The 25,515-nt window shown below is 35.6% G+C and overlaps 1 protein-coding gene across 4 annotated transcripts; it reads right to left on the bottom strand.

Annotated features, from left to right (window-relative positions):
* Positions 1-235: 235 nt before the first annotated feature.
* Positions 236-24,487, bottom strand: DYNC2LI1 (dynein cytoplasmic 2 light intermediate chain 1). Of its 4 annotated transcripts, none has more exons than XM_067293143.1 (13): positions 24,433-24,487; positions 23,674-23,791; positions 22,411-22,445; positions 21,731-21,800; positions 20,614-20,702; positions 18,201-18,387; positions 16,061-16,129; positions 14,627-14,704; positions 13,264-13,340; positions 12,826-12,896; positions 12,247-12,344; positions 9,631-9,723; positions 236-321 (listed from the first exon to the last, which is right to left on the bottom strand). In XM_067293143.1, the coding sequence occupies exons 1-13, from the start codon at positions 24,444-24,446 to the stop codon at positions 256-258; spliced, it is 1,065 nt and encodes a 354-aa protein (XP_067149244.1). In that variant the 5' UTR covers positions 24,447-24,487; the 3' UTR covers positions 236-255. The 4 variants fall into 4 exon arrangements, with proteins under 4 accessions (XP_067149244.1, XP_067149247.1, XP_067149248.1 ...); XM_067293146.1 differs by lacking the exon at positions 24,433-24,487 and adding an exon at positions 24,054-24,095; XM_067293144.1 differs by lacking the exon at positions 236-321 and adding an exon at positions 8,746-9,365.
* Between the last annotated feature and the right edge of the window lie 1,028 nt (positions 24,488-25,515).

The raw sequence follows: 25,515 nt of genomic DNA, 5'->3' as shown, positions 1-25,515 counted from the left end.
AAATCTGGAATTCTCCTCTCCCCCTGCTTTTTTTTTTTTTTAACTGTGTGTCACTACCAAGATATACTTTAATTTGGACTGAACTAATAAACTGATGTATTTTAATAAAAATAGTAACAGGAATGCTTAACAAATACTTTGTTAATTTTGTAGTTTGATATTGTACATTTTTAACTGCATCAAATTAAACTGGTCATGTAATGTTTAAAAAAATGGTTTTGTACATGTTAAACTGAAGACAACTATAGCAGTTCATCAGTCAAGATCAAAATCCATTTCTTTCCAGGTTTTAGAGGCATTTCTCTTATATTGGTCAAGTTCCTAAAACAGAAACATAGACACATATTAATCTAATAATATCCTCATGACTGACAGTGATAAGAAACATACAGTAGCCACCTAAACGTTTAAACCATAAGCAAAAATTTTTCACTGTAGGAAAAGTGTCTATATGACTTTTAGTATAATTTTCTAAAAAATAAGTAAGTAAGTACTATATTTTGCCACATTTGCTCTCAGATAGAAAACTATACTTTTTGGCCTAGACACTTGCTTTCTAGGATAGAAGAGAGTTTTGGTGGTTTTTTTTTCTTAGATATTTACTTTTGAGAAAATAATAGGAGGACTGTGAAGATACAGAAGTGTATTATTACCTATGTTTTAAAAACAGAAGCCAGCATTACTCTACAAACAACACTGTTTCATATTCCAAGTGCCAAAGTTAAGGCCTTTCAAAAGCAAAACATATTGGTAATTCCCTAGGAATATGAAAAGAAACTGTAAGAACAAAGCCTACTTTATTTTAGCACAGGACCAAAATGAACTTCCATAAAAGCTTATACATCACCAGTGGTGGTAACTTGGAGAGCTACCTGTGGACCTTAGAAAACCCTTCAGAACTAAGGCTGCATGTACCAGGAATATGCATTTCATACATATTGCATGTGTTCTCTTAGTGGTACATCTGTGGCCAAAAAAGGTAAAGCTGCATTTTGTCTTGGTTGGCTTTCACAGTCTTGTCCAGAAAGCAGGAAGCAGAAATGCAAGTAAGAGGAATGCAGTGATTGTTTAGGAATCAACAACCCCTATCTATTCAACCTATGGTAATGGATATTTATGGAAATATTATTCATTACTGCTTTAGATTCTTCAAAAAATGTGTTACGCATGAGTAGAAGTGATGCTGTGCTTTAATTTTTTTGTTTTTCAGTTAGTAGTTAAAAAAAAAAAAAATCCTCTCAGATGCCACCATTTAGTAGATTGAAAAGTTTGCACCTGCATGTGAAAAGAAACTGCAAAAAAAAAAGTGCTAATTATAATAATGCATCTTCTAGACAGTATTAGCGCATCCTTAAAACTACAGGTACTGATTATTAAAAGCAAATAGAAGCTTGAACTGTGAAGGTATAAATAAAGTGAATTAGGTAGGAAAGATGAGGCAATCTACACCACAGTGCACTTGACACAACCTGAATACTAGCAAGGTGGACAAATGACCTTGTGTCAGTCAAAAATTGTACTGGAAATTTTGAAGCCTATAATGAAAGGTTATAGCAACATTAGCAAACAACAGTTTCATCAATTCATCTGAATTTTATGCGGTGGTGTATAAAGTCAGGAATTATTTCTGAAGATTTTTTTCCAGCATAAGTGATTTAAAAAGCATTATGATTGCTTTACATTCATAAAAAAAATACAAGACTTCCACAATATTTGCAGGAAGGTGATACTGTAATGAGGTAACTGTTAGACCTAACCAAAGACTGTTTGCAATGTAAAAAGAGTCTTCATATCTTACTTATATTAGGTGAGCATATTAGCCATCTATTAACTACAACACAGAGAAAATGAATTATACTGGAAGTTCCCATCAAGTTCAGATACTTTTGATACAGTGCTACTATGATTTACCAAATCCCTGCAGTATTAGATTCTCCATTGTCAAGGATCTTCTTGGCATTTTTTTTTCCCCCAAGAAAGTAATACTTATTTCTGTGTTATATATAATTAAAAAATAAAGTTTTAATATATTTTTAATTTTTTTTAATAAGAATTCCTCTCCCTGACATGCTTTAAGAAGAAAAACAAAAAGGTGGAGAATATTCACCCTTTTGGAAATTCATTCTAAAGCAAAACAGAAAGACAAAATATATATTAAAATTCTCTGCCAAAAGAAAAAGCAAAGCTAGCTTTCAGGAATTGTAATTTTGTATCTGTGTAATTGGAGTTGCATAGCTATTGAAGTAGCTTGGGATGATGAAGAAAAGTCAGAGAAAAAAATGATAAAGAGGAGGAATAGTATAAATGCAGTACAGCCAGTGGAAACTAGGCATGTGTTTTATATGATTGTTATTTTGATTTTAACAAAATGGACTAAATAAAATAATGGAGCTTTCACTATAGGTATACAAATACCGGAAGTGACAAAAATAAACTCGCCAGGTATGGATTTTATGTTAATGGCACTATCAATTATCAATCCAGAGCACAGAGGCAGGAAGAAGAAAATAAAGGACAGAGCAACAAAGAAAGCATCTCCTACAAATTATATGGAAATAATATATGGAATTCTCTCTCTCTGATGATATAAGTGTGTGTGTGTGTGTGTGTATAAAATAATAATAGATATCTGTTTTTTTGATATATATATATATACACACACACACATATGTACGTAAATACATACACCATTTGAAAAAAGAGCAAAATTTGTAAAAATAAATAAAATGAATATTTAGGAATTGTGGAATCTATCCTGGATATATATTTTAAAATAATTTATTTTGAGGAGAATATGATATTAACTGACAAACTGTTAATCCCCCTGCCGATCCTATTGTTTCACAGTTCCTAGCCTGTATGCACCCTCTGGGACTACGACAACCTCCAGAGAAGCTTTGCTTTATTTGTTCTCCTAATTAAGCCTACACTGGCAGGATCCTGAATGTTGTATGATTTTCTGCTGGATGGGGTAGATTAAAAAACCCTTTAAATTTTCTGTCTTTCAGGAATCAGTGGGAAGTAAATTCAACAGCTTCCTCAGTAGTGCAAAATTTTCAGAAAGCACCACACGTTTATAAGTAATAAGAGGATTTTCGATTAGTGCGTATTCTTCATGATGCTAGCAGGAATCTAGTTTTACAGTTAAGTAATTCACAGATGACTAATATAGAACATATTGTGTCCAATCTAAATCTAGTAAGTTGCATTATTAAATCCAACTCCAGTACTACTGAACTTTTCCATCTGTAAGGTAGTCTTTACTCAATATTTTCACTCCCTAATTATTAATATAAAGTAATTATGATTTTGGAACATACTGAACTGTTGGAAACTTGCCAACAGTTTTAGGAATAGAAAGCATATTGCAGTGTTTTAAGAAGCACATGTATTCTGATTTATGCTAAGCTAATAATTTCCATTCTAATAATTTTTTAAAGGTTACAGAAAGAGGTGAAACTAGACAATGAACTTTTACATGTGAAGACAATGCTGTGGGTCATGTCTAAAGGTGTTATCTAAAATATTAGCCTCATCATAGCTTTTTCAAATCTGAATAAGCTGTCTCAAGAAAGAGGAAGATAATTTAGCAGATTTTTTTTGCTGTAATTTTAGCTAGCTGGAAGGTCAGTCAACATAAAGGCAGTCCAAAACAATACAAAAGTGCAAAGTATCAAAAATACAGCATATATTTAAATTATTTAGCCATTCCCACTACACAAAGAAGTACAGAACAAAATGAGAAACAGTATTTTGAAGACATATCAGAGTGAGACTACATTTAATCTATAGTAAATGAAAGCAAAAAAGAGGATGAAATGGGAAGAAATCTCTACAAAATATCATCTTTAACAAATTCTGTGATTCATTTGGGGGGGGAATATTGTCAGGAAGGTATATTTCTTTAGTTTCAGTGTAAAATAAAAAGTAAAATAAATCCCTGTACGTCAGAAATGTAATGGAAAAAAGAAGTCTTTCAATTTTACCTTAAAGACCCTTTTGAAAAAAAACATACCTTCCTGCTTCTGAAGTCCTATACTATAAACATGACCCAGAATTCTGGAATATACTGTAACTACCCAATCAGCTAAGTGATCCCTTCCTCAAACTGCAAGAAACTCCTATAAAAGATTATACATCCACATACACAAAGATGTTCACAGTTAGCTAGCACTATGCTCCCTTTGTTTTCTGGGTACCAAGTGCAGGGCACTCAGATCAGATTTATAGAAACTGCAGTTTAAATATGCTTTAAACATTCTTTGAGTGCTTTAAATATTATTAGTGTGCTAGCAACTCAGGTCCTAGATGTCTCTGACTGGCATAAAGTAAGTTTTTTTTGTTTTGTTTTGTTTTTTTTAAAACAATAATGCTTCTGTATTTCAGTGTTTCTGTAAATTCTTCATCCGTCAAATGGGGAAGATCACACCTAATCTTATAAAGACACTGGGAAGAAAGACTTCTTAACTGATGTTTGTGAGGCACTCAGATAAGATAACATTACCACACATTCTCAGGGAAAAAAATTAATACTTTTGTGTTCATTGAAGTGTCTGAATGGCAGGTTGAGAAATACAGTACACAAAGAATAAAGATGATGAAAAGAAATACTGAACAATTGAATGAGACATCAGGAAAATAGTATATGATCATGTAATTAAAGACAATATCATAATGTCTACAAACAAGGAGGAAAAATTAAGATTGCAGGAAAAGCCTTAATTGTTGCATTTCCTCAATTCTGAGGGACTGACATGGTGACTAACTTTCCTTTTATTCAGTTTTTTACCGAATTTGCTCTCAGACTGTGGCATAAGATCTCTGAGAGTTGATTTTAACTAGCAGAAAGGTCGAGTAAGACATTCAGCCATGGGACACAAACTCTTCCAGTGGATACTACAATATTTATTTATAGCAGAGACTCAACTCGTCTGTATTCAGATCCAGGTCTCAGAGTACATTCATACCCACCTCTCTACAAAGCCTTTATCTGTCCCTCCCTTCCCTATTCCCTAGATCCATCCTATCTAACTCTTCTTCTTCTATCCAAACTCATTTTACTTAAGTTTCAGGTTTCCCATTCCTCCTCCTCCTGCTCGTGTCTACCAGTTCTCTCCTATAATACTTTGAATTTCCATTCCTTCTTCCCATTTCCTTCTCCCTTCTCCCCCCTCCCCCCTAATTAGAGCATTTCTTCCTTCTTTTTACTTTAGGGCACTAGTAAAAGAAGATTTGAATGTAGAATGAAGACAGCCTCTCTTCTCTGTTTTAGCTAGCACTAAAGCAACCTCTGAGAATACTTGTGGAACAGGGTCAAAGAAACAAGTACTGAAAAAGTACATAAAAAAAAATCTTAAGCACCTAAACTTCAGTAAGGAGTTTAGTAATAATAATGTTCTAAGGCTGCTTTTAAAACAACTTTAAAAGCAGCTTCAGAAAAAAAGCGTTGGACACATTTGGGCATGCTGTCAAGTGACAACAAGAAAGCTTATTCTTGGTGCCTGTGTAAACTTCATATTGTGGAGAAAAAGGTATTTAGGAAGACTGGGACTTTTCCTCCTCTTTTAGCCATGCCAAGGTGCCTGCCATTCTTCTCTGCCCAGTATCACCTGACCAAAGAGGTCATTGACAGAATATCTTCTGTGCTGTTGAATGTGATGAAGTTCTCTCTCCTGAAGTTCTGTAGCATGTTCATGACAGAAGTACGCTGTACAGGTATGGCTGGCTCTCACGCTGTTGGCCAGCCCAGTCCCAATCACAATCAGATGCTGATGGAGTCCAAATGACAGTTGAAGACCTGACAGTGGGTTGACTTCTAGTTGAGAATGACATGGATATGCGACTTGGGAAACAGGAGTACATTTCCTCAAGAGAGGATCCTAGAAACACATTTTGTGAGTGACAGCAGCTGTGTTCAAGTCAGAATCTCAAAGAATATCCACCAGCACCATAACCTACAGATAGATAGACGTTTGGCATTTGCTTGGCTGATGAAAGGACTGGTGACAGGATATATTTTTAACCTTACTGGGAGTATAGCTGATTCCATTTGAGAAGTCCTTTTTGTCCCCCCCACCCCCCTTTTTTTTTTTAAATCTCTCCTCCTTCTGTGCAAGAGTTTACAACACAGTTCTTCATGATATGCTTCTATTTCTGCTTGCAAGCTAACAGCAAGCTGCACCAGGCATCTAGCCAACTTTTTAGTGGTGGAGGGGGGGGAGAGTGAAGTATACTCTATGGTGCTAGGCTTCAGCTAAAACTGGCACCAATCCCTAATGTAATACTTTTGTGTGACAAGGACCTGTTGGTACGAACTTTGGCATTGCATGACACTGATTTCTTGAATACCTTATTGGAACAGGTTATCTAATTCGTTGAGCTCGAGGTTAGCTTTATCATTTGCTTCAGTGAACGAAGCTGCAGTCAAATGTCCAAACAAAAAAGGTCCGTGCACCTGTTTCGACTATTAGTTAGTAGTAGAAGACATAACAGGATAGCTAAGACCTGAAACAAACAAAAACCCTTCAAAAGACATTTGGAGCGTGTACCTTTGTGGTACAGAGTATTCCTAATGGAAACAGAGCAGACACTCATGCGCCATCTCACTGCCAGAAACATTTAGAAGGAACTAAGAGAGGAACAAGACTTTAATGCACTCATAGGTATTCATGGATGCAGGTGGTACATGTGCAGCTCTAAATGCCAATGTTATTTTAAAATTTTTTACTCTTACTCATGTGTTTACCTAAAGTGAAATTTGCAGAGACTCAAATAATATTCAAGTCTGACAGTAAAGATACAAGTAACTAAATTACCATGTCAGACAACCTTAAGGCATCAAAAGCTGAAAAATTAGAAGAGAATAGAGAGAAATGGTCCAAGTGATTTAACGACAAGTTCACCATCTTGTTTTATTAGTATGCTGTATGAAGTGTCAACAGCAAGCTACAAGTTTATGGTTTAATGAATATGTGAAATAAATGTATTGTTTGAATCTTGAAAGCCCAGTGAAGATCAGGAAATCCAGTCAGTCTGGAGAGCCTGTGCTAGTTAAGAAACACACTAAAAATGTAAATTCCCAAAAGGTCCCAGGTGCCGTATGAGACTAATACGCTGAGATTAACTCTGGAGAACCAAAAAGCAGCAAACAATTTCAACAGCAATAATTGATATAAATCTACAAGTTGTAGATTTGTTGGATAAGAACTATGAAAAGAATTCTGAAAAGACACAGTTGACAAACAAATAGGTGCTCTATCTTGAACAAAGGTATGGTGAAGAAATGGTAGCCTCAGAGAGTTTTCCAGAGCAAAAAAAGTTTGGGAATAGGGTGGTAGTCTCATAGTTTGAGCTACTGAAGAGGCAAAATAATCTGATCTAAGAGAGAGCAGTCTCGTGGCAGAGGGCTGATGAGCTGGACCCTAACTTCCACACCCAGAAAGTGTCTCAGATAAATCTTGACAGCTTGTACATGAGACTATGCCAGGTATTTTCTTTCTCCTGTACTCTTCTTTTTTGGCTATTCTCTAACTTTATACTCAAGAACTTAACCTTTTATTTTGTTGAAGTGTTTCCTTCTCTAAGCTGATTTTGTGTTACAAATAATCTTAGCTAACCCTGAAAAGACACATTATTTCTCTACAAATGCTAGCTGCAGACAAACCCTTCAAACAAGTATACAAACTTGGAAGTCCCTGGAAATAAGAATATTATTCAAAGTACAAGGATCCATTCTGAGACTGGCTATACTAAATGCCAGGACACTGAAAGGCTCTACAGAAGAGGGAGGCAAGAGAGAAACAGCCCTAATTTTATGAAACTTTGCATTGTCTTAGCCATCTACACATTTATTACAGTATTATTTAGCGGTCCTGATCAAGACTAACACTTCATTAGGTATTCTAGTATCAAACATACTGACAGATGCTATATTTTGTGTCCTATTGCTAGGATTTTGTATATATTTTTCCTTTAAAACTTATCTTTGAAATAAATGAGCAAACTGGTTATCACCTAGAGTCCAACGTGGCATATTAATTAAACTGAAGTAACCGAGAGAACGATAACATGTACTTAAATGTTTTTACAATAGGCTCCCTCATTATATGTAACTTTCACTTTGCATTATGTCCCATGAATTCGTTAGCAACATGTTGCATATTAAACATTTTAATAGACTGTTCCTCCTAAACAACAGATAGCATATGGGACTCTACAAAGGTTAGACTTATCATGCACTTAAAACCTTGCTCTTAAAAATAGGATTTTTGTACCCTTTTCACATAATTATGGGAAATCCAAAGACATTTCAAGAATCACTAACTACAGAATTCTTTTCTTACAGATGTGTAGTTATCTTAGCTCATTCCAAATTGAATGAAATTCTAAGAGTATAAAACATTTTAATAATATGCAAATAATCTTGTAATAACTGAACTTCAGGATAAAGAAGTTTAGAAAATAGTGGCAGATAACAAAAATAATTTTCTCTTTAAAGCCCAGATTACTTGCGATAGCCCAACTAAAAGAAGCTACACTGGTTTCCAATGCCCTTGAACAGATTAGTGTTCTAAAAGCCTGCCTCTTTTGTTTAAAAACAGAAAATTAGTAATTCTCTATATGATTTAATCAACACCAGTATCCTGTTTTGCAAGATGTAAATATTATCTAATAACAACAAACAGGTATAGTGAGTATGAGATTACATTATAAATTCCAAAACCAATGTGCTTTATAAATGGGAGCACTTTAATGATTTCTAATACTGCTCTTGATATAACAGACATTTAAAACTGATGACTACATTAACAGGATATTACAGGCAATATGCAAGCTCAAGGACCACGAGAGATTCATGTAATTGCTTTATTCTTTTACATTATTAATGCATTCTAACCCCAGTCTAGTTCTCCATGGAATTCTTCTATAAAATTAGTTCACCACAAACATTTTGGCAAATTCAGAAGCACTATGAAATGAATACGAAAAATTAAATGACCCTTTCTCCTCTAAAGGCACTTCCCAGAATTCAGGGGTTAAGTCAAATACCACTGTGTGGATCAATTCTGTTCACTGTATTTTAAAAATAAAACGTCCATAAACCGCAAACTTTAGTCAGCAAGATTATCATCTCAGTACCTTTCATAAACTCCAATTTAAACAAAAATTTTGAAGGGGTGGGTGGTGGGGAGAAGAAGCATAAACACTCCCACCCCAAACTTTGATACTATTCCCTAGACTTACTGCTAACCAACTCCCAAATAAATACAAGGGGGAGAAAGGGAGAAAATTCTGTCAAGAAGCCTTCACAGCTTGCTTCAGTATGGATGATGAGATTACTTTAGTGAAATAATCCTTGAACAGAGCTAGAGGGAAAATTCAAATCCTTCATTTCTAAAGAAATCACAGAACCAAAACTTTCATGTCTAACAATGTTCCTCCTGCCAAATGTTTACCAATCAGAAAAAAAACAAAAAACAAAAAAACCCCCAAATCCAAAGTTCAATAAATTCTTGAATTTAAGTTATTCAAAGGCAAAAAGGGTGCTACAGGTATACCCTACAATTATTCCAGCAACGGTACTGGTTCTGGAATAACAGACTGAACAGCAATTGGAGAACAACGACATACCTGTTTTTTCTGAGCTCTCATGACATCAACTTCGTACTCAGCATATTGTAAATCCTGTGCAGGGTCCCTGGTATATTGTAAATCACAGGAACCCTAAAATAAAAATGAAAAAACACAAATCATAAATTTAAACTTCTATTTCTTCAACAAGATGATGACATGCGGTAGAGTCTAATGGAAGCATTTTGCTTATAATACAGAAGTATTAAAACCCTGCATTTATGGAAGAGTTTTAATATTGGACACAGATTAGACAAAAAATACAATATATTATCTTGGATTGGTAAACAATGAGAAAGTAATAATGCAGTTAGATCTTAAAGGAAAAAAAAATTCTTATTTGGTAGTTATTAGCAGCTTCTCTCCTCAAAAAGAAAATATTCTTTCCAGCTCATGACGTTTGGACATAGTCAAGTGTTGCTCCTACTAGAGGCTTTAATGCTCAAGATTATACTTCAGTTCAGGCCACCAGAAGTATTACTTCAATATCTGAGAAATACTTCAAGGACCGATTATTATCTTTTTGCCAAGTATCTGAAATTACATTTACTAACCTTGAGGCAGCCATAAATTTAATTCCAAAGAAGAAAATATGCTAATAGAAAGGAAAATTATCATGTAAGAATTGTTTACATTGTGCTGCACAATTCTTGTTACTCGTAACAAACAGAAAGTAGCAAGAAGTCAATCATACAAATTATGGAATAAAATAAAGCAGAATTATAATTCTGATTAGACCAACAGATGGAAAAGAAATTCCCAATGCACAAAACCAACTTGAAATTTGAAGCATGTTTTGGAACCAATATGGAAGAATCTACTTGGCAAATCTTTAAATTAGTTTGGTACTTTCTTTCCAAATACTCCTAGAGACCTTTTCGAGGAAGACCTAGTTGCTCTGTGAATGATTTCCAAAGAACACCACTGAGGCAGCTTGCAAGATTCAGACATATATAAAAATGTCTGTGTAAGCTGTGCACTTTAATGGACAAAATGCCTCCCTTTTCCAAGTAAGGGACTGTTACTCGGAGTTATCTTATTCTTTAGGAATGTTCCTCATCCATAAGTCCTGCTCTCAGTTTTCACATGCAAATATCTGCAGCAAAAATTGAGCTGGCTTTTATTATGTCCCTACCTTCCCATAACAGGGCATAAGGACTACTGCAGAAAAGGACAGGGAATGGTGCCTAACTTGACACTGCATCTGCTGAGGTTCTATGGTATCACAGCACAAAGATATAAGCAACCATCCTAGTTGCCAGAAATAATTAGCTAAAGAAGTCAGATGACGAATCTGTCATTTTCTGGCAGTTAGATACAACTACAGACCTGAATAACTAGAATAGTGTTAAAATTACGGTCAGAACCAAGCTCTGTGACGTACTTGAAAAATTCAATTTAAATAATTAATGTACCTGTTTCTATGGTTAAGAGTACTGAAGGCTCTCCAGTAATGTATACACATTGTCCAACTCAAAACCCAAGTCTAAAAGTTACTACCAGCTCTTTTGGGGGGATTTTGGAGACTATACTTATATTTTTAAAAGGTTATGAGCAAAAGTTACATGAAAAAATATAGTTTTTGAAAAGTAAAGTTTAGTCTTTATCATCTTACGGCACACTGTATTGCAAATGGCATTTTGGTGATGATTTATTCTGGTCACAAATCACTAGAAATAATTTGTAGGCTTTACTATATAACAGGCAAGTGAGTAGGAAAAGGCGCACTAAAACCCTTTCCCACATTAGAGACCGGAGATCCATAGACTTAAAACTAGAAAAAGCCTAGTTTGCACAATGTAATACTAGGCACAGTTTCATAGCCCTAACTGATTTTCTTGTCTGCCCAGACAAGCTGTAAGGCAGGAAATGGACATGGATAAAGAACTCTGAGACAGTCTAGTATAGAAGGAAAAAATGCCAAGTTGTTTTTGCTCAAGTCAAAGAGAAAAGAATTTTGATTTACTAACAACAGCAATTACTTTCATTCAAAAGGAATATCTGGGTTTTTACCTCTTGGGACCAGAAATTTCTGAAGTATGTGCAAGATTTATCACTTTGGAGGTGCCAAGTGATTCTCATTACCTTGCTAATCCAAACACTTCCCATCATTGAGTTCCCACAGCAAAATTACAGATTTTGGCAAGAAACTCTAGCCTGATTCAAAGCCTCATGCCCTAGGAGAATAAGGATCAGCAGCTTGCTGCAGCCAGGAAGAGCTCTCCTCTTGAAACATCACTGGCAGCTGGTTTAGGCATTAGGGCACATGCCACCTTATAAAGTTTCAAAAAACCCTGAGTATGGGTTCTCTCTCAGTATCATGAAAGGCAATGGTATCACTTTGGAAAAAACAGAGGGTTATAGCATCGATACTTTTCTTATTTTTAAATGTAGGAAGGTGACTTAAGATTTAGAAATCAAAAATCAAAACACTACTACACAAAAATATATATTTTTTAAATTTATGAATTAAAGAGGTTGCAAGAAACAGAACTGCTAAATGGTTTTTCAAGAGACTGAAATTCCAGTCACTGGACTTGAAGGACAAAAAGTTGTAGTAATATCACTACAATTCTAAGACAAAAGAAGTTGTGCATCAGACACTTAAATACCTACCTTGGGAGGAAATGTTTTCTCAAATACTTTTTTCCACAGTTCCAAAGGTGTATTTGCATGCAGTTTTCCAATATCGCTATCAGAGGCAGGTGGTGCTCCTAAGGATTACAGCAGAGCACAAAATAATACAACAGGACAGGAATTACAGGACAGGAATAACAACAGGAATTAGCAAATAAATTTGGATAATTGTAAGTCTAATTTAATATTTTATCTTCAGTGACAAACTGCTATGAGCCCTGAAAAAGCACTGATCTCCTATCATAAAACAGGTTGTGTTACTATTGCATACTATATTTTAAGATCTAAGCTTGCCCATATCCTATTATTTGAAGTAGTACTGATACATTATTAAACTACCTAACAAAACTGCACAGGTAATTCTCAATAATATAAATACTGAATCTTCATTTTAAACGTTCTAAGCCATTTGCTTCAATAATCAGTTAAAACTGATGCTGATAAGCATCAGTTAAATCATGTGCTAAAATTTAAATTAATCTTTTATCTGTTTAAATTTTTTTTCTAATTTTCATAATCAATTTAGACACAAACACAATGAACAGGAAATGTCCTAACCTATTTGGTTCAACGAATCCAGGCCTGCTGGTATAAACAGAGGTCTGCTATGATCCACTGAAACAGACTTACTAAATAGAGAGGGAGGAGGAAAAAAAAAAAAAAAAATCAAGTGAACATTTAGCAATCAACACAAAAATTACATTATTCTAGACAAGACTAAAACTGTTATTGGGCTCTGCACAAAAATATATCTAAATAAAAACCTATTCAATTGTATTGGCGACCATGTTTCTACTCTGTCAGTTTTGGGATCAAAACAAGGAGTTATTGCTACCCGGTGCAGAGAGACATGCAACTAAGATGCAGGAGTAAAATTGCATGAAAAAGAATTTTGCAGAGATGCTATTCTTGGAAAAAAAAAATTAATCACCCAAACACTTAAGTAATTTTAAACTCTGGGCAAGTCATTTAATACTAGGACAAAAATTATATTACCTTTTATCGAAGCCAAATGCCAAATTATTAATAAGAATACGGGCTTTCAGCAGGAGAGCCTCAGATTTACTGGTAAACTAAATGAATACAGAAAATAAAATATACATTATGATCTTACATCACAGAAATATTACATGTTATATCATCTGCACAGAGGATTACAAATAGAGCCTGGCTAGTTCCTGACCTCAATAAATTTAGTGTATGTTCATAGGATTCACTAGGATAAAAATCTCACATTCATGTTTTGGAAAGGGAGGGTATTTGTCACTAAATATATAGATCAAGACAGATTAAAAATGGCATTAAAGAAAGAAGATTAAAGATTAAATTTTAATATATGGATTCACAGCTTCTGAAGTATGCACATTAACAGATACAAATTTTTTGCTTGAGACTAATGAGTTATTAAGATTTTAAACTACATTAAAAATTATCCAGAATACCATGAACATTTAGAGATGTAATGAACAGCTATAAAAGTGTTTACACGTCATAAAAGTAGCTTGATAGTCAGAGGCAGAATTGGTACGGATTTCTCAGAAAAGAGCTCCCAGAATATCTTCTGAAGCAGCACACTTATTACTCTGAGGGCTTTCATATCTTAACAAATTCATGTCTTTGAGAACCAAGTTAGATCCCTAGTGAAGGAAATGAAGCTTCTCCCACTCATATTAATGGGAATCAGCATTTAGTATCCAAAGAGGAGTATTAAGCTCCTAGTTTTTCATTTTTTATTAAAATAATGTTTAAATACATTTTTAAAGATCAGTACGATTGTATTCTCAAGGAACAAAAGAGGAATTCACATGCCATAAAGCAGAATAAAAATCTGTCAGCTTAAGTCCTCTTAAAACTGCAAGATATCTGGCCTTACGGTGAAGCTTCAGGTGAGTATACTTCAAGTGCTGGGAAGATGTGTCCTTTGATCCATGATTTTAAATCTACAGAAGTCTGATCACTAGACATAAGTTCATACTGCTACCAAATGGGTCAGGTCTCTACTTCTATCTAGGATAATCACTTTTTCCTGTCCTGCTTTCTTGTAGCAGTAAAAACTTTTGTCCAGCTGTGCAGTGAAGTAAATTAGGGAACTGAGCTGACTAACAGGTAACCATTTTCATTTATTTTTTTCCCGGTACTGGGAAATTATGTAGTTTGCTTATTCTTAGGGCATATTCATCCATCTCCTGCCAGCACCTGCAACCCATTTGAGAACTTAGGTCATGGACAGAGCTACTGTAAGACCAATTACATCCTATTTTCTCTAGGAGTTTTATATTTCTGTTTTTCAAAATATTATTTCATAGCATAAACATTGCTCATCTTTTCCTTTCCTTAGTTAAAAAGTGAATATACACACCACTAATGATGCTCCATAATAATGTGAAACAAATCGAAGCGTCTTGCTTATTATTTTCCTCACTTCAGAGTCAAACTCCTGAAAAAGTTGATATTGGAACGTACGTGTAAGAAACAAAACCCAAGATATTACAGTCAGAACTTTTCAATTTTTTTTTAAATCTAAACTGCAATGCACTCAGGTTACAATATACGAGGCGTTCAGCTGTCAGCATAATTATATCTTAAGATAGAATCAGTAACAGCCTACTCTGATTGAAAAGAAATGTCACAATTTCCCTTTGTTTCTTTTTTACAGAGGCAGCCTAATTCAGGCAGTATATTATTGCAGAAAAAGTTTCTTAATTGGGAATGTGTATTCAATTTCCAATTAGTTTCTATTCCCTTTTGTTTTAAATTTTTAGAAGTAGAAATACTTCCTACTAGAATAAGGTTTTGTTTTTTTCTTTTTGTCAAAATATTTGACTTTCAGTAAACCTTTGGCTATATGCTTTCTAAATTGTAATACTTGCAAGATATGAAAGGTGCATCAAAATATCTTTTAATCAATATTTCTTTAAAATAAGATCATATAGATGGCCTTCCCTGGATAAAGTGGATGAAAACCTGGTCCCAATGAAGCCCAGAAGATTCTGTCCACAGATGCCAATGGAATGAGGCTTTTATCCTGTTTATTACATGAGTTACTGATTTTTAAAGGGCTCATGGCTCAGCATAAAGCCCTGTATGAAAGAATGCCCAGTACCTTACTAATACAAATTAAGTAACTCAAAGAGTTGGCCTAGCATCAAAGCACTATGTTGTCATCTAGAGAAGCACAAGCTGCCAGCAAGGCAGCTAAAAATCAAACATGCTCTTCTAGTTTCTCATGATCACATGCTACTTGAAAATTAAGTACACATTTGTTTGGATTTTTAAAATACCGAGCAGGAATCCAGCAGTACTACTCCCTGGTATCTCTTCCTTTTCCCCAACCATGCCCCTAAAAGGTGCAATTACTCACTGGTCTGTAAAAAATGGTGAAATAAGTACTTTAAAGAAAGCAAATTTGAGAATGAAATAATAGTTTGCTGTTCTTGCTGCCACAACCACCAAAAACTGTGACCAGCTGACCTGAGATGCCCATTGTTCATTGCCGTACAGATACGGCTGCAGTCAGAAGGGACAGATGGAGTTGGATTTCTCTCATTATAAAAGAAAGGGATCAACACGAGGTCTCCTTGCTTCCCTCCTTGGTCTGCAGCTACTAAAAAGACTAAAGCTACTAAATGCTGTCAGCTGACAGCATATGCCATTGGATGGAAAGATTTTTTGTGGTAGAAGGCTGACTAGTCATATTTTTGGTCAAATGATTACCGTTATGTTACCAAGATTTTATTATATTGTAGAATCTTTACCAGGAATCTTTTCATTATAAATATAAAATATTACTTACATGAAAAATATCATATTTGCTTCCAATTATCACGAGAGGTAATGGAAAAGGGTCAACTAACTCATAATCCTATTAAACAAATATATTACAGTTAAGCAGTGTAAGAAAAGTGTAGAAGATTGTGACAGTTAAAGGAAAGGCTCTAAGATTAATTCACAGAGGACAAGGCTTATTTTTTCAAAACCTTAAATTAGATACATAACTTTAATTCAATAGCTCTAGGATGTAGATTTAACCGTTAAGTATTTAACTTCAGCCATAAATTTTAATAAATACATTACAATAATTCTCAAGTTATCTGGCAGGTTTTCCAGATATCCACATGACATTAAACTATACCCTCATGTCAGCTCTAGTGATCAGGTGCTCACATAACAATTTAGTGAAGCTCCCTTCATTGCAGCAGAGTGGAAAAGATCTATGTTGTAATGGAGGTTGACCTAACTGTTCTCTCCTAAAGCTGGTTACTTCACATACAAGTTAAATGACTGTCAGCATATTGGCAAGAAGCTACAAATACTGAAAATCCGGTACTTTGAGAGGAAAAATAATGGTTTCATTCATACACTGCCAAAGCAAGACTTTTCAGCAATATTATCTTCACTTAAAATTGAGGGTATAGAACTGGAAAAAAAACAGGGGAAGAGCTAGTTTCTTAACTAAGAAAAAATTAATTCAGAAAAACATCAGAAACATTAAGACAGGCATACTGACCTCTATTCATCTGACCTTTCAACTTTTGATTACAAAATACTTTAGGTGCAAGTCTGCCCTTGATATATTTACGCTTTACCATCATAGCCAAAAATTCCTTATGCAGTATAATGGAATACATCCAGTCATTAAAAAAACCTCTCTGAACCTCATCAATTCCTGTTAATCATAAAAATATCTTTAGCTACAAAGAGACAGATAAAAATTTCCTTAAACTGTCAGTTACTTTTTTGACTATAAAAGACAGTATTTCCTCCTACAAAAGGGACATTATTTTTTTCCTCGAACAATGATGAAATTTTAAAGAGAACTCAGTAGTAACATAATATTGTTTTTGCTCTCCCTTCTGTTTACCATAATGAAGGTTGAATAGAAATGCTAGTTCAGAACGTATAATTATGTCCCCTACAGGGCAAGTATAAAAAGCCTTTTCTTCTTAACAATTAATAGTTTTTTTTGGTTTTTTTTTAAACTTATTGAAAGAAGTTTGTGGTTTTCAGATACTGAAAGCCCAGTATGTAATCCTGATATTGTGGTCATGATTTGTGTCCATGTGTGTTTGAAGGCCTCTTCTTTTTGTGAGCTAGCTTCTCTAAAAGTAAAAAAACAAAATCATAATCCAGCAGAACTGGAATCCTATACTCTAAATCTGTTGAGCGTTGCATATGTTGCTTTCTTAAAAATATGAAGTTACTTTTCAATTTTTAAGCTATATGAGCATTTGCAGTATTGAAGCATTTTATAGAAGTTACAGTAACTAGATTTATGTTCCAAGTCTTTAAACTGATGAATACCTATTTATGCATTATATATACACAACATTTGTAGAGGTTTAAAGCACAATGCCTTTTCATTTCTATTGGCATAACCTAGTTTAGCTTTTCCAGAGATTTTGTTAGCAATTATGTTTAAAGAACTGATGTTAACATTTCTGAAACTTTATAATTTAATTAGTTGTCAGATTATCAAAAGGCATTGAGTTTGTGATAGACATTTAAATAAATGCAAAGTATATAGTCATGTTGATGGCTGTTATAACTATATTCTTTGCTTAAATTTGTACCTTCAGATAGTCTCTTGCTAGATGACTTTTGTACATTCTAGTTTTCATCTTCATTTAAAAAAAGATGAGGGGGGAAAAAAGCAAACTGCTACTCTGAAACTATTTCTTTTGATTGGTGTAACATGCCATAACAATCACATTAGATATCTAACAAAAAGATATAAGAAACCTTCTTTCCTTGTTTCTGCTCTTATTGAATTTTTATTAAATTGCTATAATTTTCCAGTGAACAGGTTCATCTACATTAAATGGATTTTCAGTCATGCATAAAAATCTAAAAGAGTTGTTTACAATTTTCAAACGCATTATCTTTAACTGTATAAAGGCCTATGACATCTGGAGAAAATATTAGAAGTAACTTACTGGATGATCCTTCTGTAGATTGTTCCACATCCTCTGTTTAATTTCAGTAGCTACTTCAGGATTTGTCTTTCCCAGTTTGGTTAGAATTTTGTTCACATGGTTCCTGGTGACCTGCAGAAGACTCTCCATAGTAGTCCAGAGTTCGTCAGGTTTGGACAGATCCAATACAAGAACTATAGCAAATGCCCTATTAAAAAGAAAAGGCATTATTTGGTAAAATCTTTAGCACATAAGACAATTAGCATTTTTGTATACAGCCATACCTTTACTACAAATGCCGAAAGCAAAAGCTCTGAAATACAAGTGCTAAGATAGAATTAAATATAACAGCAAAGGGAGACAGCTTTTAATGATACTCTGAGCTCTGAGGAAACCTATTCATTGTCTGTTGTTCAGAACTTCACTTTGGCAACTTCCCATCATAAAGTTTTGGGGGATTGCTTATAAATATATATACACACATACATACATATGTACCAAACTTAATTTCTGGAGATTTTGTTTCAAAGCAGTTAAATTTACAAATGTCCTGAGCCCATCTAGCTCCTTCCTCCTCTCTCACTTCACTCTAATAATACCATGTATCCCTCCCAGTTGAAGCAATGTTAGCAAATGTCAGGATCTTTCCTAACCATGTACATATCATAAAGTTCTATACTTTGGTTATTCTTTTGTAATATGAAATAGAAAAAGCTGGTATGGGGCATTATTCTGTGCCATGGATTGCTGTACCAGTTAGTTGGAACCTCAAATAAGTTTATGAGAAAGTCTTCTGAAAGACAGATCAGGAAGGGAAGAAGTCCAAGTACTTAAAACATTCATACCAGCTACCAGGCTTTTCGAGGTGGACCATGACAGGAGACTCTTATGTATAAACTCTTCTCCCCCTCATCCCCCCCCCAAAAAACAAACAAACAAACAAACAACCCACAAAGTTCCAACAACACTAAAATGCAACTGTGAAGCAGAACATTGCAAATGCAGCAAACTGACTGGCTGCAATGATTCTTTCATGTTCTACCCTGAGTTTAGAAAGGTAGATTCTGAAGTAGAGTGATATCAGAAACACTACAAAGCAAAATAAATGTCCAATTTCACTTTAGAATGCAATGAAAAAAAAAAATCTATTAAAAAGTCTCTTGGTGAAACTAGATGTAGTTCATGGAACTTTTAAATAAGCAAATTCCTTGACTACAGGCAGATGAGAAAATCAGTGAGAAAAACTTTACTGAAATGGTAGTATTTTTGCATGGTATGTTAAAATATTGCCTTACAAACACAGATGGTCTTAAAGTTCTGTGATGGGATAGCAACATTGTTCTTTAATATCATCCATATCACAATATTCCTTATCAGTAAAAAGGGGGGAGAAGACTGATGGAGCTGGAACTCTGTTAAAATCATTTGGAGCTGGAGCTCAGTTAAGTTCATTCAGACAATGGCTGAACAACACTAGTTGATTTTTCCCTCCAACTCACCAAGCAATTCTGGCAACAAGAAGCGTTTCTTTTTTCCATATGTATTATTGTCTCATTAAATAATGACATCATCTCTGTAGCCAATACAGTAGCAAATGTAGGTGATAAAAACAGCAGTCTTCCCATTATTTTCTACAGAAATTAAAGCTCACTACCAAAGAAATAAAGCAATGCATCAGAATATAAATGTAGAATGTGTTTTTTTTTCATCCTGTTCCCCCCTTCAACTCTTTTTTCCCCTAACTAAAAAGAAAACACAATGTCCTCCCCATCACCTCTTTTCTTTATGCAAACAGCATCTACTTTCTTCTTCCCATGATACCATTACTCTTTTCTGGATTATTCTCCCTACATTCTCTTTATTTTCTCTTAATTCACTTTCCTTTTCTCTGCAAATTGTTTTAATAGTTTTAGTCTCAGAAACATCATATCTCTTCTCTTGTATGATCTTCTTTTCATCAGTTGGCCACTCAACTTCTTCCCAAAATCCACAAGTATTTTCTCCTTACAGTCTTTGTCTTGTCCTCCAACCTGAAAAAACTCCCCACAGAGAGACTGTACACAGAAGTGGGAAGCCAGATTTTCTCTCTGATATGCCCCCAAGCTGCTTTTTCTGCTCTTCCACTGACCATAAAAAGAGACCAATTCTTCTCTTTTTCTGTATCTCTTGTACCATCTACTTAAAGCCAACCCACTTCCTTCATGGTACTGCTTTCTCTTGTGTTTGGAGATCGCTAAGAATTTGGCTTATTAGGAGAGAATCAGGAAAAGGAAGGTCAAAGTAGAGTATCAGTGGTATTATCATGATTTTTAGGAAAATTCACAAATGTTTTATCTTGTGTTTTGAAAATTTCCCACAATGAAAGGTCTAGAGATTTACTTTTGTTTGAATGAAGACTGAGATTAACGTCAGTATTTTAATATTAAGCACTTACTTTACGTTGCTGCTAGTGATTGGTATTCGAATCAGTTCCACTAATGAGGTTCCACCACCTAGTTCCCAAAAATGAGCTATATCTTTGGGCTGCAAAAGAGTTTCTTTGCATTAGAAATGTGCATTTCCATGCAACACCAAGAGAAGATCTTGATGCTGGTAAAATTGGCTTTTACATGCAAGTATCTCAGAACTATATTATTTCATTAGTTTTTTCTAAAGAAAAGCAAAAAAAAAAAAAAAAAAAACCCAAACAGAATATCAAAAGAAAAAAAAAACGTGTTCAAGAAATCCCATATAACAGTTATGAAAGACTCCTGGCAAGCTTGTGACTACCTTGGTAAATGACTACTTTAAAATAAAAAAGCCAAAAAGCAGCGTGATTTGTTTTTGTTTATTGCTACTCAAGAGAAAGTATCAGACTAAGGCATTTTGAGAAGTTTGCAACTGGAAAAGTAGTGCAACTTATCTTCCCTTTTAGTGTCTGGGACAAGTTATAAATGATTTTTAATCTTTCAGACAGAGTCAGATTTTCCATCACCTGCTTCAGTAATAAAACAGCAATAGTTGTTATTGCTGGGCAGTGTTGTGCAGTGATGGGAATTGGTTCAATATTTCTATTAACATAATCTGCAGTGCAGAAGTTAGCAATACTAGCACTTAAACCCAAAATTTAATTATGATTTAACATCCACTAAGATGACTATTTCTCTCATAAATCTGGTTGTAAAGTATCTTCATTGGTTTATACTCATTTTACATTTTAAAGACAAAGTTGAACACCTGCATCCAAAACAAGACTATGTTTTATTTTACAATAGGAGAATAAAAGCACTCAGATGCTACAAACAAGGTAGTGTTTATAAATGAAACTGATTGCTTTGTGTTATACTTTGGTCTGATCTAATGCATTTTAGTGAAAAAGAAAAACATACTAAAAACATTAAAATACAAAATTAAGCTAGCTAATTTTTCTAAAATGAAATTCAAAAGATCCCATTTGTCTCACAAATAAATCAGTAGGCTAAAAAACTGCTAGAGTTTACTAAAAAAAAAAAAAAGAAAAAGAAAAAAAAGGACTATACAGATATATTACACTTAACCTTCTGGGTACTCACTCTATTGTGTCTCCTTGCCCTTCTTCCAAAAGTATATTCCAAGGCTAATGTTGGTTTTGGACTCTCTTCCCTATCCAATGAAAAGTGATTTTATTTTGTCAAGATCTCCTAAAAATGTTTAGAACTAATAAAAGTTAGTTCTACCGTTACTAAATTCCATTCATCAGTCAGTACAGAATTTGGCTTGGCAACAGCAATATAGAGAGTGCATTTTAAGACATGTTAAGACAACAGGTCTCAGTTCATTAGATGTTGCTAAAGACAGGAGAAGAAGCAGCACCAATGTGAAATGATGGCCATTTGATATCTCTCGTATTGGAGAGGAAGACTGAAGGGGTCAGGTGACAGGTGGTAACGAAGGGAAATAAGTTTATCCATATCTGATCAAAGGGTCACAGAAAACATATGTACACACATATTATGAATGATCACCCAATATAATTATTTATGTAAAATCCTGCAAAGATTATCCAATTGGCTTTAATAATATAAGAATGTAAATGCTTAAATACCATTATCAAACCCTGGCAAATAATTGCATAGATTACAAGGCTAAGTCTACTTGTTACCAATATTTTAAACAATTCTCTTTTACTGGCGGCTGTTTCTCATAACACTCTTTATGATGATCAGCATTTGAGTATTCAGTTGAAAAACACATAAAAAAATTTAAAGCATACCTGTCAAGACACCTCAGTATTATAGTAGTTTTTCCCTGGAAATTAAAAACAAAGAACGCTACTATAATATCATTAAAGCATAAAAGTTGTATAGTTAAATGCAACTCGTTGTTCTAACGTTCTAGTAATAAAGTGTCTGAAAAGTGTAAACTTATTTAGTTGTTTATAGCCTTATTAGTGGAAACTTAACTGCCAGCTTTCTGTCAGAACACAGTTACACTACCATTATTATAATTATAAACTAGTGGAGATGACAAATATAGTAACAGTGTATGTAAAACTAGACATCAGTGATCAACCTGACCAACTCTGTTAAACTGTTCAACCATTTTTAATTGTTAATAATATGCTGATCTAATGATTGGTTTCCACTAGTTTTGCTTAAATTATTATTGATTAGATATAAAAAGAATGACTGAAATACACATAAACATACCAATAAAAAAGGTCTTTACACTGCTGAAATTCAGACACTAAGGACAATGTCACTTAAAGGGGCTAGAACTTGCACAGTTTCCCTCCTGTTTCCTTTCCTACCTCAAAAATAAATGAATTTCATGTAAACCTGAAGTCCTTGTACTTTCTCTTTAAAAATTACTTTTAAAATTGCAGATCAGAGGTTGTACATATATCAGTCCCTCTAAAATAAAAATTATATTCTTAAAAATATGAATCACTTAGAGAAAAAGGTACATATTTCCTTATCTACATTTCAAATAAATGCTAATAGAAAAAAATAAGAAATTACTAATGATGTAGCTTATGGGACAATGTAACCTTGGGCACATGTGACCATGTGCCTGCAATCACTTATACTGCATTTTCAAATTTGTGTTGTATAAATACAGACACAATTCTCAGTAGGATGCCAGGGCTTCTATTTACAATACAACCGGTATCCATGCACCTAACCTAGCTCGTTACCAATTAAACCTTTGAAAGGGGAAATTTGGTGACGTGTCAAAGAACTGGAGTGCAGTATTATTCCTGGCTGCTGCTTTTACAAAAAACACTGAAGCCAAATCCCTGAGAACTAGCACATCATTGATCAGAGGGATTGGAGCTTTGGCTCTCCAAAGCACAAACTTGAGCTTCTGAACTGTAACAACATCCAGGTGTTCTGCCTACGAATACCAACTCTCTGCAGAATCAGAGCATACAGTATTTTGTCTGTACTGAGAATTAAGGGAAGCAGATGCTTTTGAGGTATTTTCCGTGACACAAACTGCATTCAAAGAAAGCACATAGAGTATTGAGCATTACCCCATTTTTGTTTCCCATAAATAATACTGATTTCTCCGAAATTTCCACACCCTCGTCATCGCCTTCAGCGTTTTCTCTTTTCTCCACTTCAGCTATAGCAATATCCCATAAAGTATCACTAGATGGAAAAACAAGATGTCATTAGAGAAAAATAGTTAACCCAAGACGTTTCCTGAAAAGATCTAAACGGATAAATGAAGAGTATTGTGGGGTTTTTTTTCCTCATCACATCACATTACTTCTGCTTGTCAGAGTATTTTTTTTTTTTAACAGAACCGTGTTAAATAAAATCGCTTATATAACCCCTCGAGGAGCAGGCAGAGTAAGCACCAGCTACGCGAGAGGTGGCTTTGTTCTGAGTGTGTTTTCGATACCGTTACCAGGTTTCCTAACGACGCAGGAGTCTCACCGCGCCGTGAAAGCCGGCGCGCCACCGCCGCCGCTTTCAGGCTCCCGCACGCGGCGCCGGCCCGGGCAGAGCAGGCCGCCCCATAGGACCCGGGGGCCTGCCCGGAGGAGCCCGCGGTGTCCCGGCAAGCTACTGCGGGGCCCTGGGGCCTCCCCTTGCGGCCGCGGCACCTCCTGGGGCTCCGCCGCGGCGGGCGGCGGCGAGCGGGGGTCTCTCGGGGCCGCGCAGCCCCCCCCCCCCCGGTCCTCGGGGTCGCCACCAGGAGCAACGGCCGAAATGGCCCCTTTACACCTCCCTCCCTCCTCCTCCCTCCGGCAGGCTGCCGGCCCCCTCGGCGGGCGCCCCGTTACCTGCCCGCGGGCATCGCTGCTCGGCGCTGGGGCCCGGCTCCCCGTCGCCATGGGAACCGCGTGGGGCACGCTGGGACATGGAGTCCCGCGGGCAAGGGCGGAAACGCGGCCTCTTCCGGCCCGGGCTATGGCGCCGTTAGCGCCTCCCCTCTCCCGCCCTCCTCGGAGAGGAATAAACGCTAGGAGTGTTGCATGTCTTTTGTTAATTATTTTACCTAGTCCTTACAGGCATTTGCTTCTAATAATTAAACTCGTAGTCCCCAAGGTAACTGTGTTAATACTGGAGCGAGACCTGAGGCAAAACATCCCTTCCCCTCTCCCCCAACCAATCCCCAGTATAACCAGTTACCTTGTAGTTACTGGGGTGTACAAATCAACTCTAACGCCAACCAGCTATGGGAACTAGATAAAAGTAAAACTTAATAACCGATAGTCTTCCTGTAAGAGCTATAAAAAGAGAGTATTTCAAGTTTCAAGTAAGATCTAATAAAGATGAAATTCAAAGATCACGTGAGGGTCACATTAAAATAAAGGAAAGTAGAATTTAAAGGGATCAAATCTGGTGCACCAAAAAATTACAGGATGACCCCACCTAGGAAAGGGACCCAGGAGGTGGATTAACCCAACCAGCCAAGTCAAAGGTGTCCGAGGTCGGGGAGGCGACCCGAAACGCAGAGCAATAACAGCTGGCCTGCTGGGCCAGAGCCGCCCTCTGCAGCTGAGTACCTGCTCCGGGTCTTGAGAGGCTCCAGACAGAGAAACCTCAGTAAAATCATCTCTCTCTGTTTTACCAACTCCGGGGACGTGGCCTCATTCATAACAATTAACTCAGGATTCATCACAACTTTCTCCTCCCTTCCCCAAAGGCGGCTTTTGTAGCAAGAGAGAGACCCTAAGTAATACCTTTTTGGTAAAAAAGGTTTTGCTAAGTTTTTCTTATGTTTAACTTGCATAATCATTCAGTTTCAGTTCCAGAAGCCTTTATACGGTTATTATTTTCCCCTGCCTTAGGTCACTTCCAGGTCTGTACATGAATCTTCTGAAGCATTTGCCCCCTCCCCCTCCCCCCGCCGTGGACACCAG

Source organism: Apteryx mantelli, chromosome 3, assembly GCF_036417845.1.
Source record: "Apteryx mantelli isolate bAptMan1 chromosome 3, bAptMan1.hap1, whole genome shotgun sequence".
In the NCBI taxonomy this organism is placed as follows: Eukaryota; Metazoa; Chordata; class Aves; order Apterygiformes; family Apterygidae; genus Apteryx; species Apteryx mantelli.
Note: the sequence above shows the minus strand (reverse complement) of the source record. Positions and strands in the feature narration are given on the sequence as shown.